Source organism: Neolamprologus multifasciatus, chromosome 7 (genome assembly GCF_963576455.1).
Source record: "Neolamprologus multifasciatus chromosome 7, fNeoMul1.2, whole genome shotgun sequence".
NCBI lineage: Eukaryota > Metazoa > Chordata > Actinopteri > Cichliformes > Cichlidae > Neolamprologus > Neolamprologus multifasciatus.
The window spans coordinates 66597947-66619817 of NC_140445.1; the positions used below are offsets into that span (position 1 = coordinate 66597947).

A 21871-nucleotide genomic window follows, 5' to 3' on the forward strand; every position below is an offset into this window, starting at 1 on the left:
ACTGTCCCTGCGACCGTCTGTCGCTGTGCCCTTGCGTTAGGTGCAGTGAAAGACATTGTGGCATTTCAAACAGCAGCCTTAAATGTCAGTTATGGGCCCGCCCCCTCCCTCCTCTCTGGTCCAGGCTCCACCTGTGCTTATCTCCATTTTCCTGCTTTTCCTCTTTTCTATCCCATGAACGTGTAAAACACCTTTGCCGTGTGCTTTTACTCCACTTTTTTATCAGGTTGAGAAGCAAACCTGTGCATGCACATGACTTTGCAGTATTTAACGCTCTTTAATGCCCGTGCGTCTCTTTGTTTCTAGGATCATCCACGAGGACGGTTTCTCCGGCGATGACGTAAAGCAGTACAAGCCCGTTGTTTACAGCAACACCATCCAATCTTTGGCCGCCATCGTCCGCGCCATGGACACGCTGGGCCTGGAGTACGGAGACAAAGAGCGCAAGGTCAGCTCAAGCGTGCATACGTTTCCCAAGCATGCCCAGCAGAACGTACGACACATAAATGACTCATTTTCCAAATGCTGTCACCAACATCGTAGAGTGTGATGACAGATCACCATAAACCAGGGAAATGTTTTGTGATTGTTTGTATTCTCACTTCTGTGAACTAAATAAGGCTCATCATTGAGCACCAAAGTCCCAGCCTGCAGTCCCGGCTGACGCACGTAGCCACGGGATGGAGCACATAACTGGGATAGATCAGGGAGAGGCCGGCGTCGGCCTTACAAGACAAAAGCAGCAGGAGTCCAGCTCCTGTATCAGACCTGTTAAAGTATATGTGGCAGGACCAGCTTCAGCTCCTCGATTTGACCTTTTTGAAGACAAAAATCTCTCCGTATAAAGTTGTGGAGGATAGCACTTAAATATAGCGTAGGTGTAAGACTGCCTGTGCTGAATGCTGATAGCTGGTCCAAGCAAATTCAGGTGCAGCAGTTCAGCAACGTGCAGGACGCAGAATCAGCGAGCCAGTGTCAAACGACACAGAGCTTCCCTACACATTTCACTCTTGACTGGTTGCACGTGTGGTTACTGGTGGCAGCTTCGTTTTCCCAGAACGTTAAACGTTGCCAAAGACAAGTTAGCGTCACATTAGTATTCACTTAGAAAGCATCATTTTTCAGGGAACACTTTAAAGACGGTACCGAACGACCTAACCCAACAATCTTAATGTAACCAAGGAGACGATGAAGGAAAAGTAAATTCCCGGTGAAAATGAGGGAAGACAAACCATCATGTAATGAAAAACACCAGCTTCCAAACAAACGGCGTCTCCTGAGGGACAAACTTCACCACAACCTCCAGTGGCATCTGAAGTCAACGTTTGATGCTTTGGAAAGCATCGAGAGGAAAGCAGAAAACGATCGGCACTTGTTTTATATATATTTCATATTTTAATGGTTTTGTTTCGCTTGCTGAGATTGAGCAGCGATCTTTTATTTGTTAAACTGTCTTCAGTTTATCGGGATTGGCTGTGAACTGACCCTGTCACGCTTCGGCTGAAATTCCTTCACACCGAGGCTACGTCCACACGTACCCGGGTATTTTTGAAAACGCAGATTTTTCTATGTGTTTGCACCTTTCGTCCACACGTAAACGGCGTTTTCAGTCACTGAAAACGGAGATTTTTAAAAACTCCGGCCAGGGTGGATATTTTTGAAAACTCAGTTTTTGCATTTACGTGTGGACGAGAAAAACGGAGAAAATGGAGAAAACGCAGCGTCAAAGGTGTGCGCCTTTTTTGACGTCACACTGTGCGCCACGTTATTGTTTCGGTGAAATGAATTTCTACAACACTGTTACTGTTAATTGTCTCTGCAGTGTTTAAATGCTTACATATACACACACAGTTACTGTCCCTCCACACATACGACTCGGTTCTGCTTCTATGTCCCAGCTTTGTTTACTTTTTCCCACCGAGGCTTCTAGACTTCTGATTGGCCAACATTTCTGCACGGTTAGGAATATAGCGCCACCTGCTGCTTTGGCATGTTCCTAGCAGCGTTTTCCTTCATTTCTGCCTTTACGTGTGGACGGGATTATTTTTATAAACAAAAACGGAAAATCTCCGTTTTCAAAAATACCCGTGTACGTGTGGACGTAGCCTGTGGGTCACACCGGGTCAGTCTGCAGGTCTTAAAGCTCAACTCCAATTTTTTGATGAAATCAGATTTTTTTTGTCTGCTCGTTCACACTACAAATAAAACGCGACAGCAAACACGCTCTAGTGTGAACGCTCACAGCGCCCGCATGCACAAAAGAAGACGTCACACGTGACGCGCTCTGTTTAGACCCAGAGCAACAGTATTGTTTGACTGATGGCCTTAATATAAAGGCTTGTTTCAGACTTTACGTTTCCCAATTTTTGCTTTAAGTTATAAAGTTATTTTGTTATTTACATTTGGCCTAATAATGATCCTTATTGCTGCTTCAAAGGATAGTTGGAAATGTCTGTCAGAATCTGCAGATTATACAGAACAAATAAAATGTTCACGTTTCTCCAACGTTGTTCCCAACAGTTTCACTGGATGTCCAGGAAGCGTTCGCGATGTCTTCTCCAGCGCTGATAATTGGCGTCTGTCTTGTGTCAGTGACGTAAAAGACGGATTTAATGCGTCCGTTCAAACAGCAGCTTTCTGAAACATCAGATTTGTATCAGATTCAGTACCACATACGAAAGTGACCCAGATCGGATTTGAAAATATCGGATTTGTGCCGTTCACACTGTCACACCATGATGGGATAGATGGTCGCAGAGGGTCAAAAAAGTCGGATTTGATGCGCTTTTGCCTGCAGTGTGAACGCAGCCTCAGTCTTTCCCACTTCTCAGTCTTCTGAATCCTGAAGTATACACGTTCAGCATACGACTCACTAATTGAGGATTATGAATCTAATCCACAGAAGAGCATCGGTTCTATCTGAACGCAGGGCAGCGGGGCGGGGCTAATCAACCGCTCCTTTATACTCACCTATTTCTAATAAATCAGGTCATTAGACTGTCAGGATATGACTCAGGCACTAAAGAGTGCAGGAAATGCAGTCACGTACGGCACCTTCAGTTAAATACATGCTGAGCATCAGCTCGTGGTTTGAATGCACACGTTTTCACTCAGCCTCACCTCCTCTGTGGGAAATGCTGGAACGTTTGCTTTTGTTTGACCTCCGTCTGCACATGAAGCTTCCTGTGTAGTTGATGATGATGCGTCGCCATAACAGTCGTGGTGATGATGTCACAGTGGTGATGATGTCACGATGACAGGGAGTGAGCGGCTCAGATTTGTGAAGAACTGTAAGAACACATGCAGGTGACCTTAACCTTATCCAAAGGCGCGGTGTATTTTTAATCACAGCGCTGCTTTTGATACTCCATGTAGAGGCTGAAATAACAATACACCTATTGATCAGGATATGGTGTGTGTGTGTGTGTGTGTGAGTGTGTGTGTGTGTGTGTGTCTTTGTTAGACTATTGAAATGAGGACATTTTGGAAACGCAGTAGTGTGAGGAGTCAAGGTCAGCCATACAAACATGTGTGTGTGTTGGAGGGTATAATATATCAAAGTATTGCGTTTCTATTTCGAGGTAAAGTGAGCAGCCTCAGGCGTGCTACATTGTTATTTGTACAGAGTCGATCCGTCCACCCAGCCAGACGTCCAGCTGTCCATTTTCTACCACTTATGCAGGTCATGGACGGCAGGCAAACCTCCTCCACCACCTAAAGCTCCTCTGGGAGACGCCAAAGTGTTCCCAGGCAACAATGTAGCAGTTTATGTTTTTGAAAAGTGTCTACAACAAGATTTGTATGCTACACTACGTATCAGGTTAAAGTAACGTGTGTTACAGAAGGGTTGCAGGATTATAACTGTATTAAATGTATCCCATTACAGATTACAGATTACATGCCCCAAAATGTATTCTGTAACGTATTCCGTTACGTTACTCAATGAGAGTAACGTATTCTGAATACTTTGGATTACTTAATATATTATCATGCTGTTTACAACTACATGAATGTACTATTGCTGTGATTTATTACTGTTACTGAAGGTCCGCGGCTCCGAACCGTAGTAAAGGGACCTCTGGCTAATACGGTGGGTTCTGTGTCGGCTCGTAGCTGAAAACTAGCTTTACTTTGTTGTCTGGGTCAACTTTGCTAGCAGAGACAGAGAGAGGCGTTGAAAGGCTGCTCCAACAGAACTTATTGTTTCAGAGGAAAACACGAACACGGTGTACAGTCGAGTCTTAATAGCTTACTTACAGCTGGGCTCGTCAGGCTCTCTTCTTGGCTGCAGTGGTTATTATTATATTTACATGCTTCCAGCTCCCGTTTCTGCTCGATGACAGCTCGTACTTTTCCTTTTTCTCCCTCCCTCGCTCACAGACACATAACGTGTATGGCAGTCCATTCTCCCTGCAGCACGGACTACACTGCCCATGATGCTACATTCTTTAGAGCTATACCTGTAGCATTCTGCCTGTTAGCTTAGCACAACAACAACAACAGGCGCTCTCTCACCCAGGAAACACGCAGAGAGAGAGCGTCACCCTGTAACCATGGCAACCGTAACGCTGCCTGGAACAACAGAACGTAGCTGTCAAACAAAACCCAAACAGTCCTGACCCGCCACAATATGAAACAGGGAAGTACCGCCGTGTAATCCATTTATTTCAACAAAGTAACTGTATTCTAAATACCACCTTTTTAAACGGTAACTGTAACGGAATACAGTTACTCATATTTTGTATTTTAAATACGTAACGGCGGTACATGTATTCCGTTACTCCCCAACACTGGTTATAACAGGTTCTGAAATGAATGCAAAGAGTTGAAGACGAGGCGTAAAACGGGAAAGAGGACAGAAGATCGATTTTTCAAGGCAAAATGGAGACGTGACAGTGGACAAGAAGCAGAAGAGCTGTGTTTACACTCTACATCTGACTTCCCCGCAAAGTAACCAGAGCAACATCCTACCCACATCAATAAAGTTCGCCCCTCGTCGTCATATCCCATACCCCATATCCTTTCAGCTTTCCCCTCTAATCCTGTGCTGGGATCATGTCAAACTTGTCCTGTCGTATCTTTTTCTGGTCTTTTGCTTGCTCTTCTGACTGCGCCCCACCCACCCACCAATCTGTTTCTCTTCGCCAGTTGCTGTGGCAACCCAGTGTTTTCCCTTGCTCTCAACACATTCCACAAGCCCGTGTCCAAGGGCGCCGTGACACATACACTTGGAGACACGCACACACAAACTCACACGCGTATGCAACACATGCACACATTATGATAGCTTGAAATAGATCTTTGAGCACTTTTCACTCCGGCTTCACAGAAGAAGCTTCAAAGAGAAACCTCTTTGGTGTTAAAGCCTCTGCTAGTGCTTCAATAAAACTACAGTTTATGGCTCCGTGCTGTGACCTGAGGTAGCATACTATGTCCGTCCTTATGTACACACCAATCAGTCCCATTCTCCCAAATCTTAGGAACTATTTTTTTCATATTCAGTTCAAGCAGGGATGAATATAATCGAGTGATTAAGGCCAAGGACAACTGTGTGACAGTAATTATAGTTTCAAGAATTCTCTCCTGCAAACACAAAGTCTAAAAAAGTGAAATAGTTTAAGTAGTTAAAACTTAGGGCAAGGGTGGGGAACTCCAGGCCTCGAGGGCCGGTGTCCTGCAGGATCCCACCCTGGATCAGCACACCTGAAGAAGATGATGAGTTCATTACCAGCCTCTGCAGAACTTCAGGACATGTTGAGGAGGTGATTTAGCCGTTTAAATCAGCTGTGCTGGATCAAGGACATCTAAAACCTGCAGGACCCTCGAGGCCTGGAGTTGCCCACCCCTGCTTTAAAGTCAAGGCAAGTTTATTTGTACAGCACAATTCAACAACAAGGTGATTCAAAGTGCTTTACAGAGACATTAGAAACAAAAACAAATAAAAAGCAGGATTTAAAATTGATTAAAACAAACAAACTAACTAATTAACAAACAAACAAAACAGATAAAATCAGTAGTTAAAATGTAAGTTTTGAAATTTAAGCTTAAAAGTGTGGATTTGGTGTTTTATTCAAATGCAGCTGAGAACAGGTGAGTCTTCAAGCTGGATTTAAATAAACTGAGTGTTTCAGCTGATCTGAGGCTTTCTGGGAGTTTGTTCCAGATATAAGGAGCATAAAAGCTGAATGCAGCTTCTCCGTGTCTGGTTCTGACTCTGGGAGCTGATAAAAGACCGGATCCAGATGACCTGAGGGGTCTGGAAGGTTCATACTGGGTTTGACTGAGTCAAATTTATTTATATAGCACATTTAAAGCGACGACTGTTGACCAAGGTGCTGTATATAATTTAGGCGAATGCCTTCACCTGTATCGTCTTCGACCAACTTGTATTCAGAGATAATGTCCTACGGGATGCGTTGGTTAGTTGCATTTAGATCCATTACTCCACTTCATTTCAAATATGAACAGTAAAATATGGCGTTTTTCATCCATCCATGTGTGTTTTTGTAACCGCTGTTGTCATTTAGGGTCCCAGGGTGCTGGAGTCTGTCCACAGGGCACAGAGGTACATCCTGTACAGGTCGCTGGTCTAGCTCGCCGTTTACATAGAGGGACAGCCGTTTGCACTCATATTCACACAGGGCCTACTGTGCGTCTTTATGATGAGCTGAATCATTCGTCATTTTACTGCGTGTATAAAGGCTCTTCCACTGGTACAGCCCATGTTCTCTTACTTCATGCTGGACGTGTTCGTTGTGTTTGCGGTTGGATAGTGATCCCTGTGGAGCCAGTGTTTCCCGGGGTGAGGTATGGATCGCCCGACCGTTCTTCTTGGAATAACATCAGCAGACCTTTAGTGTCTGCCTGGAGCAACCACTCGGGATTTTTTATTTTATTTTTGTTCGAGCCACAAATAATCAGCCTGTGCTTTACTCGTGGATTTGCCTCAGGCTTCATTTTCTATGTAAAACTAAATGAAGTCAGAGGCAGTGGGGCAGAAAGGCCACTGTGATTGAGATCAACTCAAGATATTCATTAACATTTTATTGTTTCAGCAGGGAGGGCTGCTGAGCGCAACTAGGACAGGACACACATCCTGATTTTATAACCACGACATTTGATAATCAGCAGTTAAAGTTAAAGACAATGACTGCACTGTGATTTCTGCCATACTTAAATATACTCAGTAAATGTACTTGTAATCTCTGACGTAACACAGCATCCTCAGAGGGAGATGTTCCTGCTGCCGGGCACGAGGGGCGGCGCTGCTGACGTTTGACTTCTCTCAGCTGTCACCTTTCTGTAGTATGAGATGCTAAAGTATGTTAGCAACACATGACATGTGATGATGACGTCTTTGAATAAGAGCTTGGGTCTAAGACGCTCAAGTTATGATATGTGTATCTTTATTTTTCTATATTTACAAATAAATGACGAGTGCAGCAGTCAGTAATTCAGGTCTGATGATGAGAAGGAAATTAAGGACGCAGCTGCTATTCAAATGAAGCGCACGCAACTACTGACATCAGAGAAACACTCGGTGTCTCGATGGACCCGTAGAGGGAAACAGGGAAGATAAGCAGGAGATGGAGCGGGCATGACGGGGATGGTGATAGGATGGGCCGAGTGTGGAAGATAGCGAGACAGCGAGAGCTGGCAGACAGGTCGCTGCGTGTTGTTGTGGAAACTAGCTGAGTTATTCTCACGGGTTAGTGTGTGTGGGTGTTCCTGTCTAGCTATCTTTGTGAGGACCGAAATCTGCATTCTACTATACTTGTGAGAACCAACAGTCGCTTGTGAGGACACACACACCGGTCCTCACAAGTTTGAAGACATTTAAAGGCTCAAAATGTGGTTTTAGTGTCAGGGTTACAGTTAGGTTTAGGGTCAGGCATTCATTGTTAATGGTCAGGGTGAGGGGCTAGGGAAAGCATTATGTCAATGAAGGTCCTCACTAAGATAGCTAAACGGGCTTGTGTGTGTGTGTGTGTGTGTGTGTGTGTGTGTGTGTGTGTGTGTGTGTGTGTGTGTGTGTGTGTGTGAGCTCCAAAACCAACGCCCATCTGAACACAATGTTCCCACTGTGTGTTAAACATCAAATAATCTACACACGACCATACTCCTGCAATAAACTGGAGACAAGTAACAAATATGGCTCAATTTCCCTTTTTGGGTCGTGATGACACAGAAAGTTTTACACATCAGGATATAATAAAAATAAATGGTAAATGGTCTGTATTTATAAAGCGCTTTACTAGTCCCTAAGGACCCCAAAGTGCTTTACATATCCAGTCATCCACACATTCACACACTGGTGATGGCAGCTACATTGTAGCCACAGCCACCCTGGGGCGCACTGGAATAGTCATTAACAGGACTTCAAATTAGGTACTGATATGAACTACAAACATGAGATACTTTATTTATTAAAACCAAAACCAAAGATACAAGCTCACTGCTTCCATAAGAATTAATGGGGTAAGGTACAGCCAAGTGCTGCTAATTTAATGAACTGTGTGATGAAGTGTGAAGGACAGACTCTACAGAGCACATTTAGGATGTTAAAAGTTCAAGTTCACGACAGTACAGTCAGAAAAAAGACTGAACAAGTGCACCTTGTTTGGCAGGGTTGTCAGGAGAAAGCCTCTAAAAACAAAACACAGGGAGCAAGAAGAGACCGCCAAAAGGCCCGGGTGCAGTCGTTGGTTGACCGTGAGCTACCAAAGTATTCTGTGTCTACAGCAGGTCTACGTCGGTTATGAGGCCGTCTGTCACTCAGCTAAAGCTTGGCCCAAAGAGCTTCAGGAACAAGACGGTGATTCCAAGCAAAACGACTGAGAAAGAAATGAATCAAAGTGTCGCGACGGCACAAAGTCTAAACTTCAACTCCACCGAAATGCTGTGGCAAGACCTTCAGAGAGCCGCGTTAATGAACCCCAACAAACCTCAATGAGTCGAAGCAGTGTTGTAAAAACACAACGATTTGAGAGACTGATAAAGAAAACTTGTTGTTGCTGCTAATGCTGGTTGTACAAGCTGGTGAATCAGGGATCGTACTTTGTTTTTACAAACTGCTTCGTGTTTGTTTGGACCTCATTTTAAGACTTGGGGACGAGATTATTCTGATCATTTCCTGATATGTAAAACCTTGAATTAAAAGGTGATGTGTGTTGTCCTGAGTTTGAATCCAGCTGGTAACCTGTAGTTCCTCTGTCTGATAAAGGCTGGATGTTTTCCCATTGGAAGGAATTCAATGAATCCATCTGAGCTGTAGCATCACAGAGAAATGAAAGAAGTTGGAGGCTATTGGTGTTTCATTAGGATTTATTGACCAGAACAAAATATGTAGAATTTCCATCTACAGATCTTCTGCTTTTATTTGTCTCTATCTGTACATTGAATCTGTTTCCTGTTTGCTGTAGTGGGTTTTTTCTGGGTAGCAATAAGCTACAACTGTCCTGTCATCAGTCTGGCTGTCAGATTGAGGCTTTGGGTGATGAAAACATTCAGCTCAGAAACCACCAAACCAGTCAAACCTCTCACTGACCTGTTTGAGGTGCAGTTAATAATGAGGAAAACCACATTTTGCCACATAAATGCTGATAATATCAGAATGAATCATTAAAAGGAGCCAACGGGACCTGGATCATCCTGGATGTGTGAGGATCACCCAGTAATGAACAGGTGGACAGTGGTCACTGCACAGCTGTGTCATTATAATAAAGCAGCGTTGTAGCCCAGTGTGGGCGTGTCCAAAGCTGTTACAGGTGTGTGCACGCAGAGTAGACGAGCACACTTTGAATGGGATCATTGCAGATCACTTCCTGCCAGGTTCAGAAGGTCAGTGTATGGACACAGACACACACAGACACACACAGACACACGTGTTTGAAGTGTGTGTCGGTCTGCCACCTTCCTGCAGTGCTGAGCTCCCTTTGATTGTTCCCTCCCTCCCTCCCTCCTGCTCTTTTGTTATTTTCATCCCTTTGTCTCTCCCTTACACCCTGTGTCCTTTATTCCTCTCGTCTCCTTCTTTCCTGCCTGCACTTCTTTATTGATGCTGTCGTTTCACCTTCTTCTTCTCTCGTCCTTCCTCTTCTCCTCAATCACCCGAGTCTCCTCTTGTTTCTTCCCCCTATTCCATTTCTCCCATTTAGGGATTTCCATTTCCCCTGTAGCCTTGCACTTCACTCTCTTCATTTATCTAATAGAGCAATAAGGTAAGCTCCCTGCCATGCTCCTGACTGGCTCAATCAATTAATCAAGACTTTCAAACTTTAATCCCACCTCACAGTGATGAGAGATCATTAGTCTCTGGGTTACTGCAGCTGGGTAATTAACATACACGCACACATGCACATGTGCGAGTGTGTGGATTTTAGGCCGTGTGTGTGTGTGTGTGTAGATGCATGTGTGCTGAATGTGTGAGTCCATGCAGAGAGAGAGATAAATATAGAAATCCAGAGTAAACCAGAGCGAGCAGAGAGAAAGCCTCTGCATCTTTAAAGTGAAGGAATGAACCGTCGTCTCCTAGCAACAGAAGGACCGTGATCCCATACCTGAGATTTGGGAGCGTGTTTTATCCACGTTTGTTCCCAGGACTGTCACAGGTCAAATTTTATTATTTGTACTGTATCTCTACAGGACGTGTCGTTAGACTTTTTTCAGTGTTCATACCAGGACAGAGTTACATGGTTATTTGTTTGAGGCGCTGTAAGTAAGACTCCTTAACTCTTTCTGTGAGTTTCCCGCCGAGTTTCAGCTTCTGCATCGGTGATTCTCGCAGCTCGAGTGGGTTTTGCGGTATCGTCTCTGATGGTGAAGACGGGCTGAAGCCTGCCCTCCTGTGCTTGTCGTGGGGTGCAGCTTTGCTTTGCCTTTATTGTAATCAGCAGGAAAGCTGCCAGTGCTCTGAGCTTTGACCACATTCAGACTGTACTCATTAAAAAAATAAAAGGATCTGAGATTGTCATCTTTTTATTTGTGGTGATTTGCTCCACACTAGTCATTAAGTCCAACAGAACACACACTGAAAACATTTTTTGGGCTAAATAATTTTGCTATAAACTCATAACTTGTTATTAGTTATGTTAGTTATATGTATTGCCATTTCTTTCTGTGAAATAAAGAACAACCGTTTACTTTGAATGATTTCAGGTTAAAATGATTTAATCTCTCAGACAAAGACTCTGACTGACTTATGTGCAATCGGTCTTTAAGTGATGACGTATGAACTCTGCTTCCAGGTCCAAACTGCTCTGCGTTTATTAAGGCTGTAGTGTTTTTAACATGTTTTGTATCTTGTTCTATTTAATCTGAACAAGCCCCTAAAAACAGTCAGTGATCACTGTCGGCCTCTCTGGGTTTTATTGCCACTGTTCATTTTAAAGCTCAGTGTTTAAACCCTTCTGCTGTAGCTACAGCCCAGCAGCAGTATATGAATGACTAACCTCGTATTGTGGATGGATTATCTCAGTTGTTCTCCTGACTGAAGTTTGGTCCGTTTACAGCATCCTGCCATGCGATTGCATTTGTCTCTAACCATCAGGAATAGGGGTGGGTTTTTATAATCGATTTATCGATTAAAATCGATTCTGGCTTGGATAACGTAAAATCGATTCATTAAAATCCTGAATCGATTTTTTAATATAAATTTATTTTGCCCGAAATGCCAGAATCTCAGGTGAAATCTCACAAAATTTCAACAACCACCAAACAGCTAAGACAGTAAATGAGAGCAGGAACACGGATTCTGCACAAAGACTTAAACACACAGCCCAACCGCGGATCAGAATCAGTGAGACGTCGCCTTTCTCACAGTCGGGGCTGAAAGCAGACAGCTCGCTGATTCTGATCTGTCGGCGGTCGGCGCTTTGTGTTCACGCCCTTTATGCGCTGATTCTAAAGCTGTTAGTTTGATCTCTCTCTAAACAATATTGACCGAACCAGCAAAAGAAGATCCAAACTAGGCTTCACATAAACATCGTCATGAATTCACTCTGACTTTTATTGTTTTGCTTCGACCACGATGCACAGCTCTCTCTCTCATGCTCGCTCTCTTGCGCTCTCTCTCCCTCTCTCTCCCTCTCTCTCTCTGTACTGTTTTCTGCATTATTCGCTTGCTTGCTACGCACAAGTCTACCGTTGTTTACAGCGCTGTCAGCCGACGTTTTTTTTTTTTTCGTTTTATATACTTCTGAAAATAAAACCTAATTTCTGCCGTTCAATACCGAACAAATTTAAACTTTTTAAAATTATGCAAAATGCAAAACGCTCAGCCTTGTCTCTAATAAAACCGCTGTAACTTCAGAGGTAATGTTCATGTGTTGATTAATGGTTTTCTTTCGTTTTTGATGTACTGAAGAATATTTTTATAAAATCCCAGAACAGGAAAATCACCTTCATGTTTTTCTGTGTTTGATCCTCAGCTACTTTGACACAAAGGCCTCTGCTGTGATGCTCACACCTTTGATAAAGTCTTGCGTGTGTCAGCTTCCTTTTTATAGATACAAAAATATGTAAATGTACTGATCTGAATTATAATATTTCTGACTGTCAAAATTTCCCAGATTCAAATCAAAGTGAATCGAATCGAATTAAATCGAATCGAATCGAATTAAATCGAATCGTGGATCGAATCGATTCGGGACCCTGTGAATCGGAATTGAATCGATTCTAGAAATCAGTGACGATACCCAGCCCTAATCAGGAACCCTCACGTTAACTTTTATCGAGTGGGGAAAAAAGTTAGCTTGTTTAAATTGTGCTAACATAGCTGTTTTGCTAGCGGTCACGTAGCACATCATTATATACCAGCTAGCCAAACTTCAGTAACCCTACAAACGTCACTGCTGTTTAGTTTTCTCTTTTTATTTATGTTGGAAGTGACAGCAGAGCTGTACGTTTGAATTTTTTCAAAAATCTCTCAGTAATATATATGAAATATGGGGAAAGCCAAAAACTGCGCTTCCTCCACTTCCGTAACATTGATTCATTAATGACTTTTATCGAGTGGAAAAAAGTTAGCGTTCATCCTCCAGCTTCACTGTGCTAATGTTATGCTAACATAGCTGTGTAGCTAGCAATCACGTAGCACATCATTATATAGCAGCTAGCCCAACTTCAGTGACCCTGCAAACGTCACTGCTGTTTAGTTTTCTGTCTTCATTTATGTTGGAAGTGGTAGCAGAGCTGTACGTTTGAATTTTTCAGAAATCTCTCAGTCAGAACCTGCTATATCATGCTTAGGTGGAAGCTAGCAAGCTAACTTCCTGCTAACTTCTAACTCTGTTAAACTTCATAAATCCTGTTTTCATGGATGCCTGGATGTTAAACTTAATTGTTACACCTGGTAAAGCAGCAACGCTGATCATTTCATTGCAGATGAAATAATTTAGACAGTTTAACTCTCAGTGATGCTGCAGTGTTCGTTTGACTTTGGGACCTGCAGCGGAGTTTGGACCCGGAAACGGCTAATGATGTCAGACTTAACGAGCGGATAGCAGCCACAGTGTCTGATTTTACTTCATTTTTACATCTTTTTTTTTAACAGTGTCGATTGATATCAGCTCTCTCTCCTCTGCTCTCCATCACACATGTTTCCACACATGCAAACAGTGAAACAGAACAAAGGATTAAAGGCAAACTGGTGTTGGTCTCTGCTACGTACAGACATTGGTGTACAAATAACAAAAGTGTCATTTTATAATGACATAATTTCTTTTCATTTTGTTTCACTCGGCTTCCTTGGGATGTGAGGTCATCTGGAAATCTTGGGAAATATCGTCTGTTTTCTGTAGAGAGGCAGAAAGCTTTGATTGGATGGCCTGTTTTGCCGTTTGGCTGGCATGTTCTTCCTGCTCTCTGAGACATGCAGGTTTAGTGAACTGGCCACCTTAGAACGCCTGTTGGTGTGAACATGACTACCAGTGTGTGCCAGCCGCTCTGATAGATTGCCAGCCAGTGCATACTGGGACAGTATCCAGTGCCGTGTGACCTTGAACCGGCTAAGCGGTTTAGAAAATGGATGGATGACTGACTCAGTGATGCTTAGTTCAGGAGAAACAAGTGTTTTCCTCAACAGGCTGCAGCTAATGATTTCTTTCCCCCAGTTAATCTGTCTGTCCTGTCAATAAATCAGTGAGTGTATTTTTCTCTATGAAATAGAGAAATGCCTCCTTATGACTTTAATGATCCCACCAACATCTTCTTTTGATTTTTTCTAATAGGTCTCAAGAACTGGATGATTTAGGAAGCTGGCAATCGGCAGGCTGTTGTGTGCTGGTCAATGGTAAATGGCCTGTATTTATATAGCGCTTTACTAGTCCCTAAGGACCCCAAAGCGCTTTACATAGCCAGTCATCCACCCATTCACACACTGGTGATGGCAGCTACATTGTAGCCACAGCCACCCTGGGGCGCACTGACAGAGGCGAGGCTGCCGGACACTGGCGCCACCGGGCCCTCTGACCACCACCAGTAGGCAACAGGTGAAGTGTCTTGCCCAAGGACACAACGACCGAGACTGTCCAAGCCGGGGCTCGAACCGGCAACCTTCCGATTACAAGGCGACCTCCCAACTCTTGAGCCACGATCGCCGGTAAATGTAAGCGTGGAAGGACCAGCGCGGTAAAGGAGATGCCTCCTTAGTGCCCGTGGACGTGTTAGGTTATGCTTGGTATTCACATTGTTGAGAAGCTGGAATTTACTTTTGGTGATTAAAAATGAGTGAAATAACCTTTCTTGTCAACTGGCTGTTCAGTTCAGCTCTTGTTAGCTTTGCATACCACAGTGTTGTGTTCCATCAAGCTAAGAGCAGATCCACTCGTCAGTGCTGCCGCTGATTGTGCTGCCTGTTCTGCAGCGTGCTGCACCGTAGTGAGGTGACAAGTCTTGTGATTTCATTCTGTTATTGTTGTGATTGATCTCTGTTTTTGGATGCAACCAAACTGCATGGCTGCATGTAGATAACACAGCACAGATATTTGCATGTCTGCTTTTCAGTTTGTTATAGAGCGTTTGTTTTATTGCAGCAAAGCGAGTCAGGCAGCAAAATTATGCCTGTTATGTTTGCCATTATCATCCACTCGGGGTAAAATTAGTTCTGAGAAGCAACACAAGGGTGTGTGTGTGTGTGTGTGTGTGTGTGTGTGTGTTTCTGCGAACCAACGGTGCCTTTTAGATACTGAATCCTGCAAAACACGTCAAAGTTTATAAGATCAGAAAGGCTCAGAGGTGGGCCTTTAGGGTAGGCTACATACACTCACACCCAGACACAACTAGCCCTCTGTTTCCCTAATTGCCCTGTAGCCACACACACACACACTCTTACTCGCCCTCTCTTTCTCCCCCATCTCTCCCTCTCTCTCTCACTCACTAACCTCCCCCTTCCTTGCTGCATTTGCCAGACTGGCGCTGCCAGCATCATATGACAGGCACATGGACCTGTCTTGCCGTGCCAAGCCACAACACTGCGCCACTAAGAACAGGACCATGATGCCTTGCTCCTGTCACCCTCAGTAACCAAAGCCGCCAATCGTCAGCGACGGTTCGCAAAACGGAGAGGAAAAAGCTCCCGCTTCCAGAAACTGAACACATGCACAGAAGCAGACAGATTTAGGGACGTTATGGACGAGATTCAAGGAGACCGGAGCCACATTTGGAGTTCTGAGGTGCAGGAAGACCTCAGGCTGTAATTTTTACCATCTTACAGTCATGAAATCATGACGGCCTCTGGGATATGAAGCATCAGTCGGTCTGTGATTAGCAACGAAGACGCTTCAAGCAGACTGCAGATGCTGTCTTTAAGACAAACTGAGGTTACAACAAATATTGATTTGTTTTGTTAGAAAGGTGATTAAGAAATTGCAAGAATAACAACATGTTTGTGTGTGTCTGTGTGTGTCAATAATAACACAACACCATAAAGAATATTAGAGAGGGCTTTGTCATAATAGAATAAATGGTTTTATGCCCACGAGACGCCCTGTTAGCCTCGTGATCAGTCAGTCATTAAGGCAACTGACAGTGTGTGTGTGTGTGCGTGTGCATGTGTGCATGTGTGTGTGTGTGTGTGACCTCAGGGACTGGGTTCTCAGGTGCTGAGAGAGAACACAGACTATAGTCCCCCATGAGGCAGTGAAAGCGAGGGAGAGAAATGTGACTTATTCCAGTGATTTGCCCTCAGGTGTAAAGCATGATGAACAGAGTGGAGAAGAGGAGCTCAGAGAGAGCAGGAGAGGCTGGGCTGTTCCTCGGGGGTTAGCACGTTGACACAGTATTGTGCTGCTCCTGCGTGTCTTCCTTTATAACGGATCAGGTTGACAAAGCGTCCTGCATTAATGTGAGTCCATCTCCAGAGAGGTTTTTTTATTTCCTGCCCCAAAGCCACAACGAGGAGCTCCACAGGTGTGACTGGGCAGATTTATTTGTCCTGTTTCTGCTGGGGGGGGGACAACATGGTTCCACTGCATCAATCTTATTATGTTTGCAAATACGATGGGATCATAAACAATCAGAAGTAAAACTGATGTAATTGATAGACTTTGATTTTATTTTGTAACCTGCCATTGTTTTATTCAATTCAACTTTATTCATACAGCGCCAAATCACAGCAACAGTCGCCTCAAGGTGCTTTATACTGTAAGGTCGACCCTACAATAATAGACACAGAGAAAAACCCAACAATCATATGACCCCCTATGAGCAGCACTTTGGCGACAGTGGGAAGGAAAAACTCCCTTTTAACAGGAAGAAACCTCCAGCAGAACCAGGCTCAGGGAGGGGCGGGGCCATCTGCTGCGACCGGAGTTCTTATCTCTTATTATAGTCATCCCTCGTTTGTCAGGGAGGTGAAATCTGTGAGGTAGCCAACTTTAGTTTTTTACAATTATTCTGGATGTTTTAAGGCTGTAAAACCCGTCATACACACTTTATACACTTTTCTCAGACAGGCAGGAACATTTGCGCACTTTTCTCTCTTGTTTAAACTCTCAAAGTTCAAACCTTTGTAGAACAAAAGTCCAGTATTACAGAATGAAACCAAAGCCACCTGCAGGAGCAGAACAGGGAGAAACCTACAAACATACAGTGCAGCGCTCCAGAGTCACACTGATCAAAGATTTGTGTAAATTTGACAAGCTGAACGCATCCTGTCCTGTACAGGAGACGCGGCACGAGATTGATCGACGATGGTCTACAGCCAATCAGGACGCAGAACACAATGCGCTGTAAAAAAAAGACTGCGGTTCACCTTTCGCAAGTCTTTTTTTTACAGCGAGGGACCACTGTATATCAAACCAACAGTGTGAAAAAAAGAGGCAGTGTGTGGAAATATTGGATGCATTTTTATTCACATTAAATCTGTACTTTGGCAAACAAGTTAATATTATAGATAAATACCCAGAGGACAGGAAAGGGCAGTTACTCCAGTTTCACTTCCACTGTTTGAGGAATGTGAACACCTGATGGTGGGATTGTTGTAAATCACATATTTCCTGTTTAGACTTCATTTGTACTTTAATTGTAAGGTCCAACCTGTGTTATGTGTACTGGGCACGCAGACGCATTTTAATGTTATTCTTCTTTTTGTCAACATCCTGAACAGTTAAAGGTTTGCTTATTTACATGCTGTTTGTTTGTGTGTTATCTCTGTTTGAATCGTGTTCAGTCTGTTAGCAGCTGCTGGTGCTGCTAATTAGGCCAAGTTAAAAATAGATCCCTGCTGTATGCTTGTAGGATTAATATATCACCTCAAACTGCCAGTTAAGCAGAATTCTCATGATCTATGGAGTCAGTCAGATATTACAATTAAAAAGTATACATATAATCTGATACATCATCTGAGTTTTGACTGTAACGACCTGACATTGTCACAGTAGCTTCAGTAATGTAGCAGGTAAGGTTAGAGCTGACCGCCGTCATGGAGTTTTTGATTGGTCTGTGTACAGCAGGAACTGTTGTGCAGTGTTACACAACAATCTGTACCAGCAGGCCTGATCTTATTGGACTGTGTGTATTTGGTCATCAACCAAAGCCCTGAAACATGCATCAAAAAACAGAGATAGCCACAACTAGAACTCACGTCTGACTTTGAAATGTTGAACTTTTCTCTTCCATTTCAGTTATTTCGCTTTAATTTTATGGCTCAGTTGCCAGTTTAGCGAGGCGGAGGTGGGCGTGGTCTTCTCTGATGCTCTCCGTCAAGATTAGACAGCAGTGAATCAGCAGCATTCAGACTGTAGTTACTTTAGTGCTCTCAGTAAGCCTTAGGACAGTTAGCCAACCGTCACAACACAAATGCAGGAACTGCAACCCTCGACCACGATGACAGAGCAAATAAACAAAGAACTTAACGGCGTCACATCTGACGCTGCTGCCTGACAGCGTTCGTCTGTCCAGTTGTAGTTACTGGTTCCTGTGTCTTTATCCTGTTGTGTCCTGGTTTTACTGCTTGAAGATATACACACACTTTTCTTTATTCATATACACTCTGCAAGTCCTGTACCCGGAGAAAGGGCAGGGGTTGTGTGTCTGTGTGTGTCTGTGTGTGTCTGTGTGTGTCTGTGTGTGTCTGTGCCTTCTTGGCCTGCTAGATCTAAATTATGAAGAACATTTCGATCTATATTTGATGACTGCCTCCACGCGGGGCATGTGTGCCATTTTATGGTTGCTGTCTTTATAGGGACTGCAGGGTGAAAGGTTGCAGCGATTGCGTGTCTCACTCATTGTTGTGTGTTTTTGTATGGTGAGGTCAGTGTGGAGACCCGTCTACTCATGATGTTCTCAACTGGTGCAGCGCTCAGGACGTATCGAAGACTTTAGTAGAACATCTGATTTTCCTGGTAGTGAATTACTGAACAGTAACCATTCTCCATGATGGACTATATCATGTCTTTGAAACAACGATGACATTTCCACTGTGGGCCGAGCCCATCTTCTTCAGTTCTTCACTCAAACATCAATCAGAGCCAGTTTTTGGAAATGGACGGCAGTGACAGGACCTGCTTCTACCGTCGAAGGTGGAAACCAGAACAGGACCTACTCACGCCGTTCTTATAAAAGTACAGTCTTTGATTCAGTAGAACCACCTTTAGTTGCAGTAACTAAAGTCTCTCAGAGCAGCAAGAAGACATTTTGGCCCACTCGTCTTTACGATGTTGTTTCCATTCGTGAGGTTTTCAGACGTTTGTGCTCAGTTCTTCTAAAGTCTCTCCACAGCATTTTAGCCAAGTTAAGATCTGGACTTTGAGCCACTGAATCACCTGATTCGTTCCTTTTGCAGCCATGTTGGTGGAGATTTGCTTGTCAGACAGATGACCTCTCCATGACCTCATGGTTTACTCATATGACTGTCTCGATGACTATGAAGTGTCCACAGGCAAACGTTTGCATCTTATTCAGAAAACTCTCCCTTTGCATCCACACGCTCCAACTTTGTTTAGCAGTGAGTGTTTTTAGCAGCTTGTGATGAGTCTTACACATTTTATTCTTTCTTCTGCAGAAAGTTTTAAAAAATGGTTTCCAGCATTTTGTATGAGGTCTTGGCGTCCGGGGGCGGGGTCTGTGACCCAGCATTTTGAGTTTGTTTTGATTTCTTATGTTACATGGGAATAATGTAAAGTTCTGTCTCCGTGTTTATGAGTCTTTTCCTGTCTCGTCTTCTGTGTTTAACGTTTAGTTATGCCCGTGCCTTCGCCTCCCTCATCTGTCCTCACGTGTCTGTCATGTGTTTCATGTCAGCTCGTGTTGTCCCGTCTACATCCTGTTATGTTCCTGTTTTATTTTGAAGAGTCTCGTGTTCCATGTTCGGTGTGTTTAGTTTTGCTTCCCCTGTGGTGTTCAGGTTCATTTGTGTCAGCTGTGTTTCCACTGCTGTGTATTTAAGTCCTCTGTCAGGACGTTTGTCTAGCGCTGAGGTCGGCAACCTTTCTGATGACGAGTGCCATTTAAAACTTCCTCAGAAGTCAGTGTGCCATATGATTGCATTAGCAATGAATTTAATAACGCTCTATATTAACAGTTACACATTATATAAAACAACTTTATAGAATCAGATTTGTTGGCAGCTGTCAGCGAATAGTTATCAGCTATTCTGAAACAAAGACTTTTTATCCATAACAGCAAATGAACTGAACAACAGAAAATACAAATGTTATTTATGGTCTCCTCACAACACTGATAAGAAAAATAAACTGGGCCAATATGGCATGTTTGTTAATACAGAGACACACATGTTAATGTGATCTCTGGTCTCCGAGTGTCCAGCATTCAGACCTGAGGACTCATGTGAGAGAAAATCTGCTCACACAGACATGTGGAGCCAAACACTGTCAATAAGGCCTCTGCAATGTTGTGAAGACAGTTAAACCTGTCAGGTAGTGACGTCCAGCAGGTGAACATGCAGCTCCATGAACACACAGCTGTGGATTCCAGCTGCTTCGATGTTATATGTATGATTTCTATACATTTTATGTCAGATAAAAACTTTGGTTGTAAGATTCAGACAATTATTTGTTAAAAGTGAGACATTTTAAATGAGAATAAAAAGTATGTCTTTGTGCCCCCCTCTCCCTGTTAATGCCCTACCTGCCCCCCTGGCAACACTTTGCTAGATCCGCCCCTGCACAGTTACCAGCTGTCAGCTACCTAAAAAAGGATCCTGGTGTTATTAGTCTCTCAGAAACAGTTCATAACTTCAACTCATCCATGTCTCCTAAAAGGTAAACCTGTTTCTCCATCAGCTGCTCAGCTCTGATGATTCAGTAAGGACATCTCCTGGTTTCATCTTCATGTTTCCCTCTCACCACATATCCAAACATCATGACCAGCAGCTTTACAGCTGTGGCTCCAGCAAACATCAGCTGATACTAGAAATTAATATTAAATAAATAACAACAGCTGATCAAGCTTAAACGTGCTGCTGTTGTTTAGCACGACATCGGCTGGTTTCCTGTTTCTGTCGCAAAGTGATAAACAAACAAGAGAGACGATCAGCTGATCATTGATCAGTTTCATGATTGAAGGAGCAACAGGAGAGGGAGGGGGATGAGAGGAGAAGAAAGCTGACAGCATAACGACAGAAAAACTCCAGCTTTGTGTCTTTTTCATTGTAGCTGAAGTCCAGGACAAACTGTTCTTTTTCACTTCAACACGAAACGCGTAATATTTTCTCTGAATACCAGACGATTCAGCTTTTTACAGGACGGTTGGAAACTCTACTAACGAACCTTATGAATAAAATAAAGTTCACTATCAGTAACATCATAGCACCACCCAGCTGTATAGAAACTCCGTCATGCTAGCTAGTAGCACAACAAAGTCAGCACAACGAGAATAAACTCACCTAAACTTGGTTCATATCTGACCAGATAGACTGCAGCTCATAACTTCTTACCTGAAGTTCAGTTCACCGCCTCGGGTCTCTGCTCCTCCTTCCTCCCCTTTCCCTCCTCCACCTGTTGCCTCTGTGGCAGCTCCGCCACAGCCACCACCAAACAACTGAGTTATTTTTACACATCTGCCAGCATCTGGCCGATCCACCACTTTCATTGTTTATACTGTTACAAAAAAAAAAAAGTCAAATGCCCGTTATGCCGATGGCCAGTCCAGCTGTGGTCGTGCCATCAGTTAACCCTTCGCGTGCCTAGGGTTGCCGACCCCTGGTCTAGCGTCACGTTCTTCAAGTCGCAGGATTATTTCAGGTTCGGTTCATGTTCGCGTCCCATGTCGTAGTTTTCATGTCAGTGTTAGTTTAGTTCGCAGTTTTCTGCTTTTCTGCTTAGTTTTTGTGTCTTTCGTGTCCGCTCCACAAACACGGCTGTGACACTTGGTTCTTCACCACTGGGATCCCTCGTCTGCATCTGCTCTTCTC

At 43.7% G+C, this 21871-nt stretch overlaps 2 protein-coding genes across 4 annotated transcripts in view; both read left to right on the top strand.

Annotated features, from left to right (window-relative positions):
* Positions 1-21871, top strand: part of LOC146515968 (guanine nucleotide-binding protein G(o) subunit alpha) — a 105373-nt gene that overhangs the window by 26458 nt on the left and 57044 nt on the right. For both annotated transcript variants that reach the window (XM_085169104.1, XM_085169103.1), the window contains exon 3: positions 307-448. In XM_085169104.1, coding sequence (XP_085025230.1) covers positions 307-448 — 142 coding nt within the window. The remainder of the gene's footprint in view (positions 1-306; positions 449-21871) is intronic.
* LOC146515969 (uncharacterized) overlaps positions 1-21871 on the top strand; it is a 65260-nt gene that overhangs the window by 25030 nt on the left and 18359 nt on the right. Inside the window, exon 2 of one of the 2 annotated variants that reach the window (XM_085169108.1) lies at positions 7737-21852. The gene's annotated coding sequence lies outside the window, so the exon portion shown is untranslated. Of the gene's footprint in view, positions 1-454; positions 21853-21871 lie in introns of those variants that run through there. The other variant, XM_085169107.1, reaches the window with a different exon arrangement.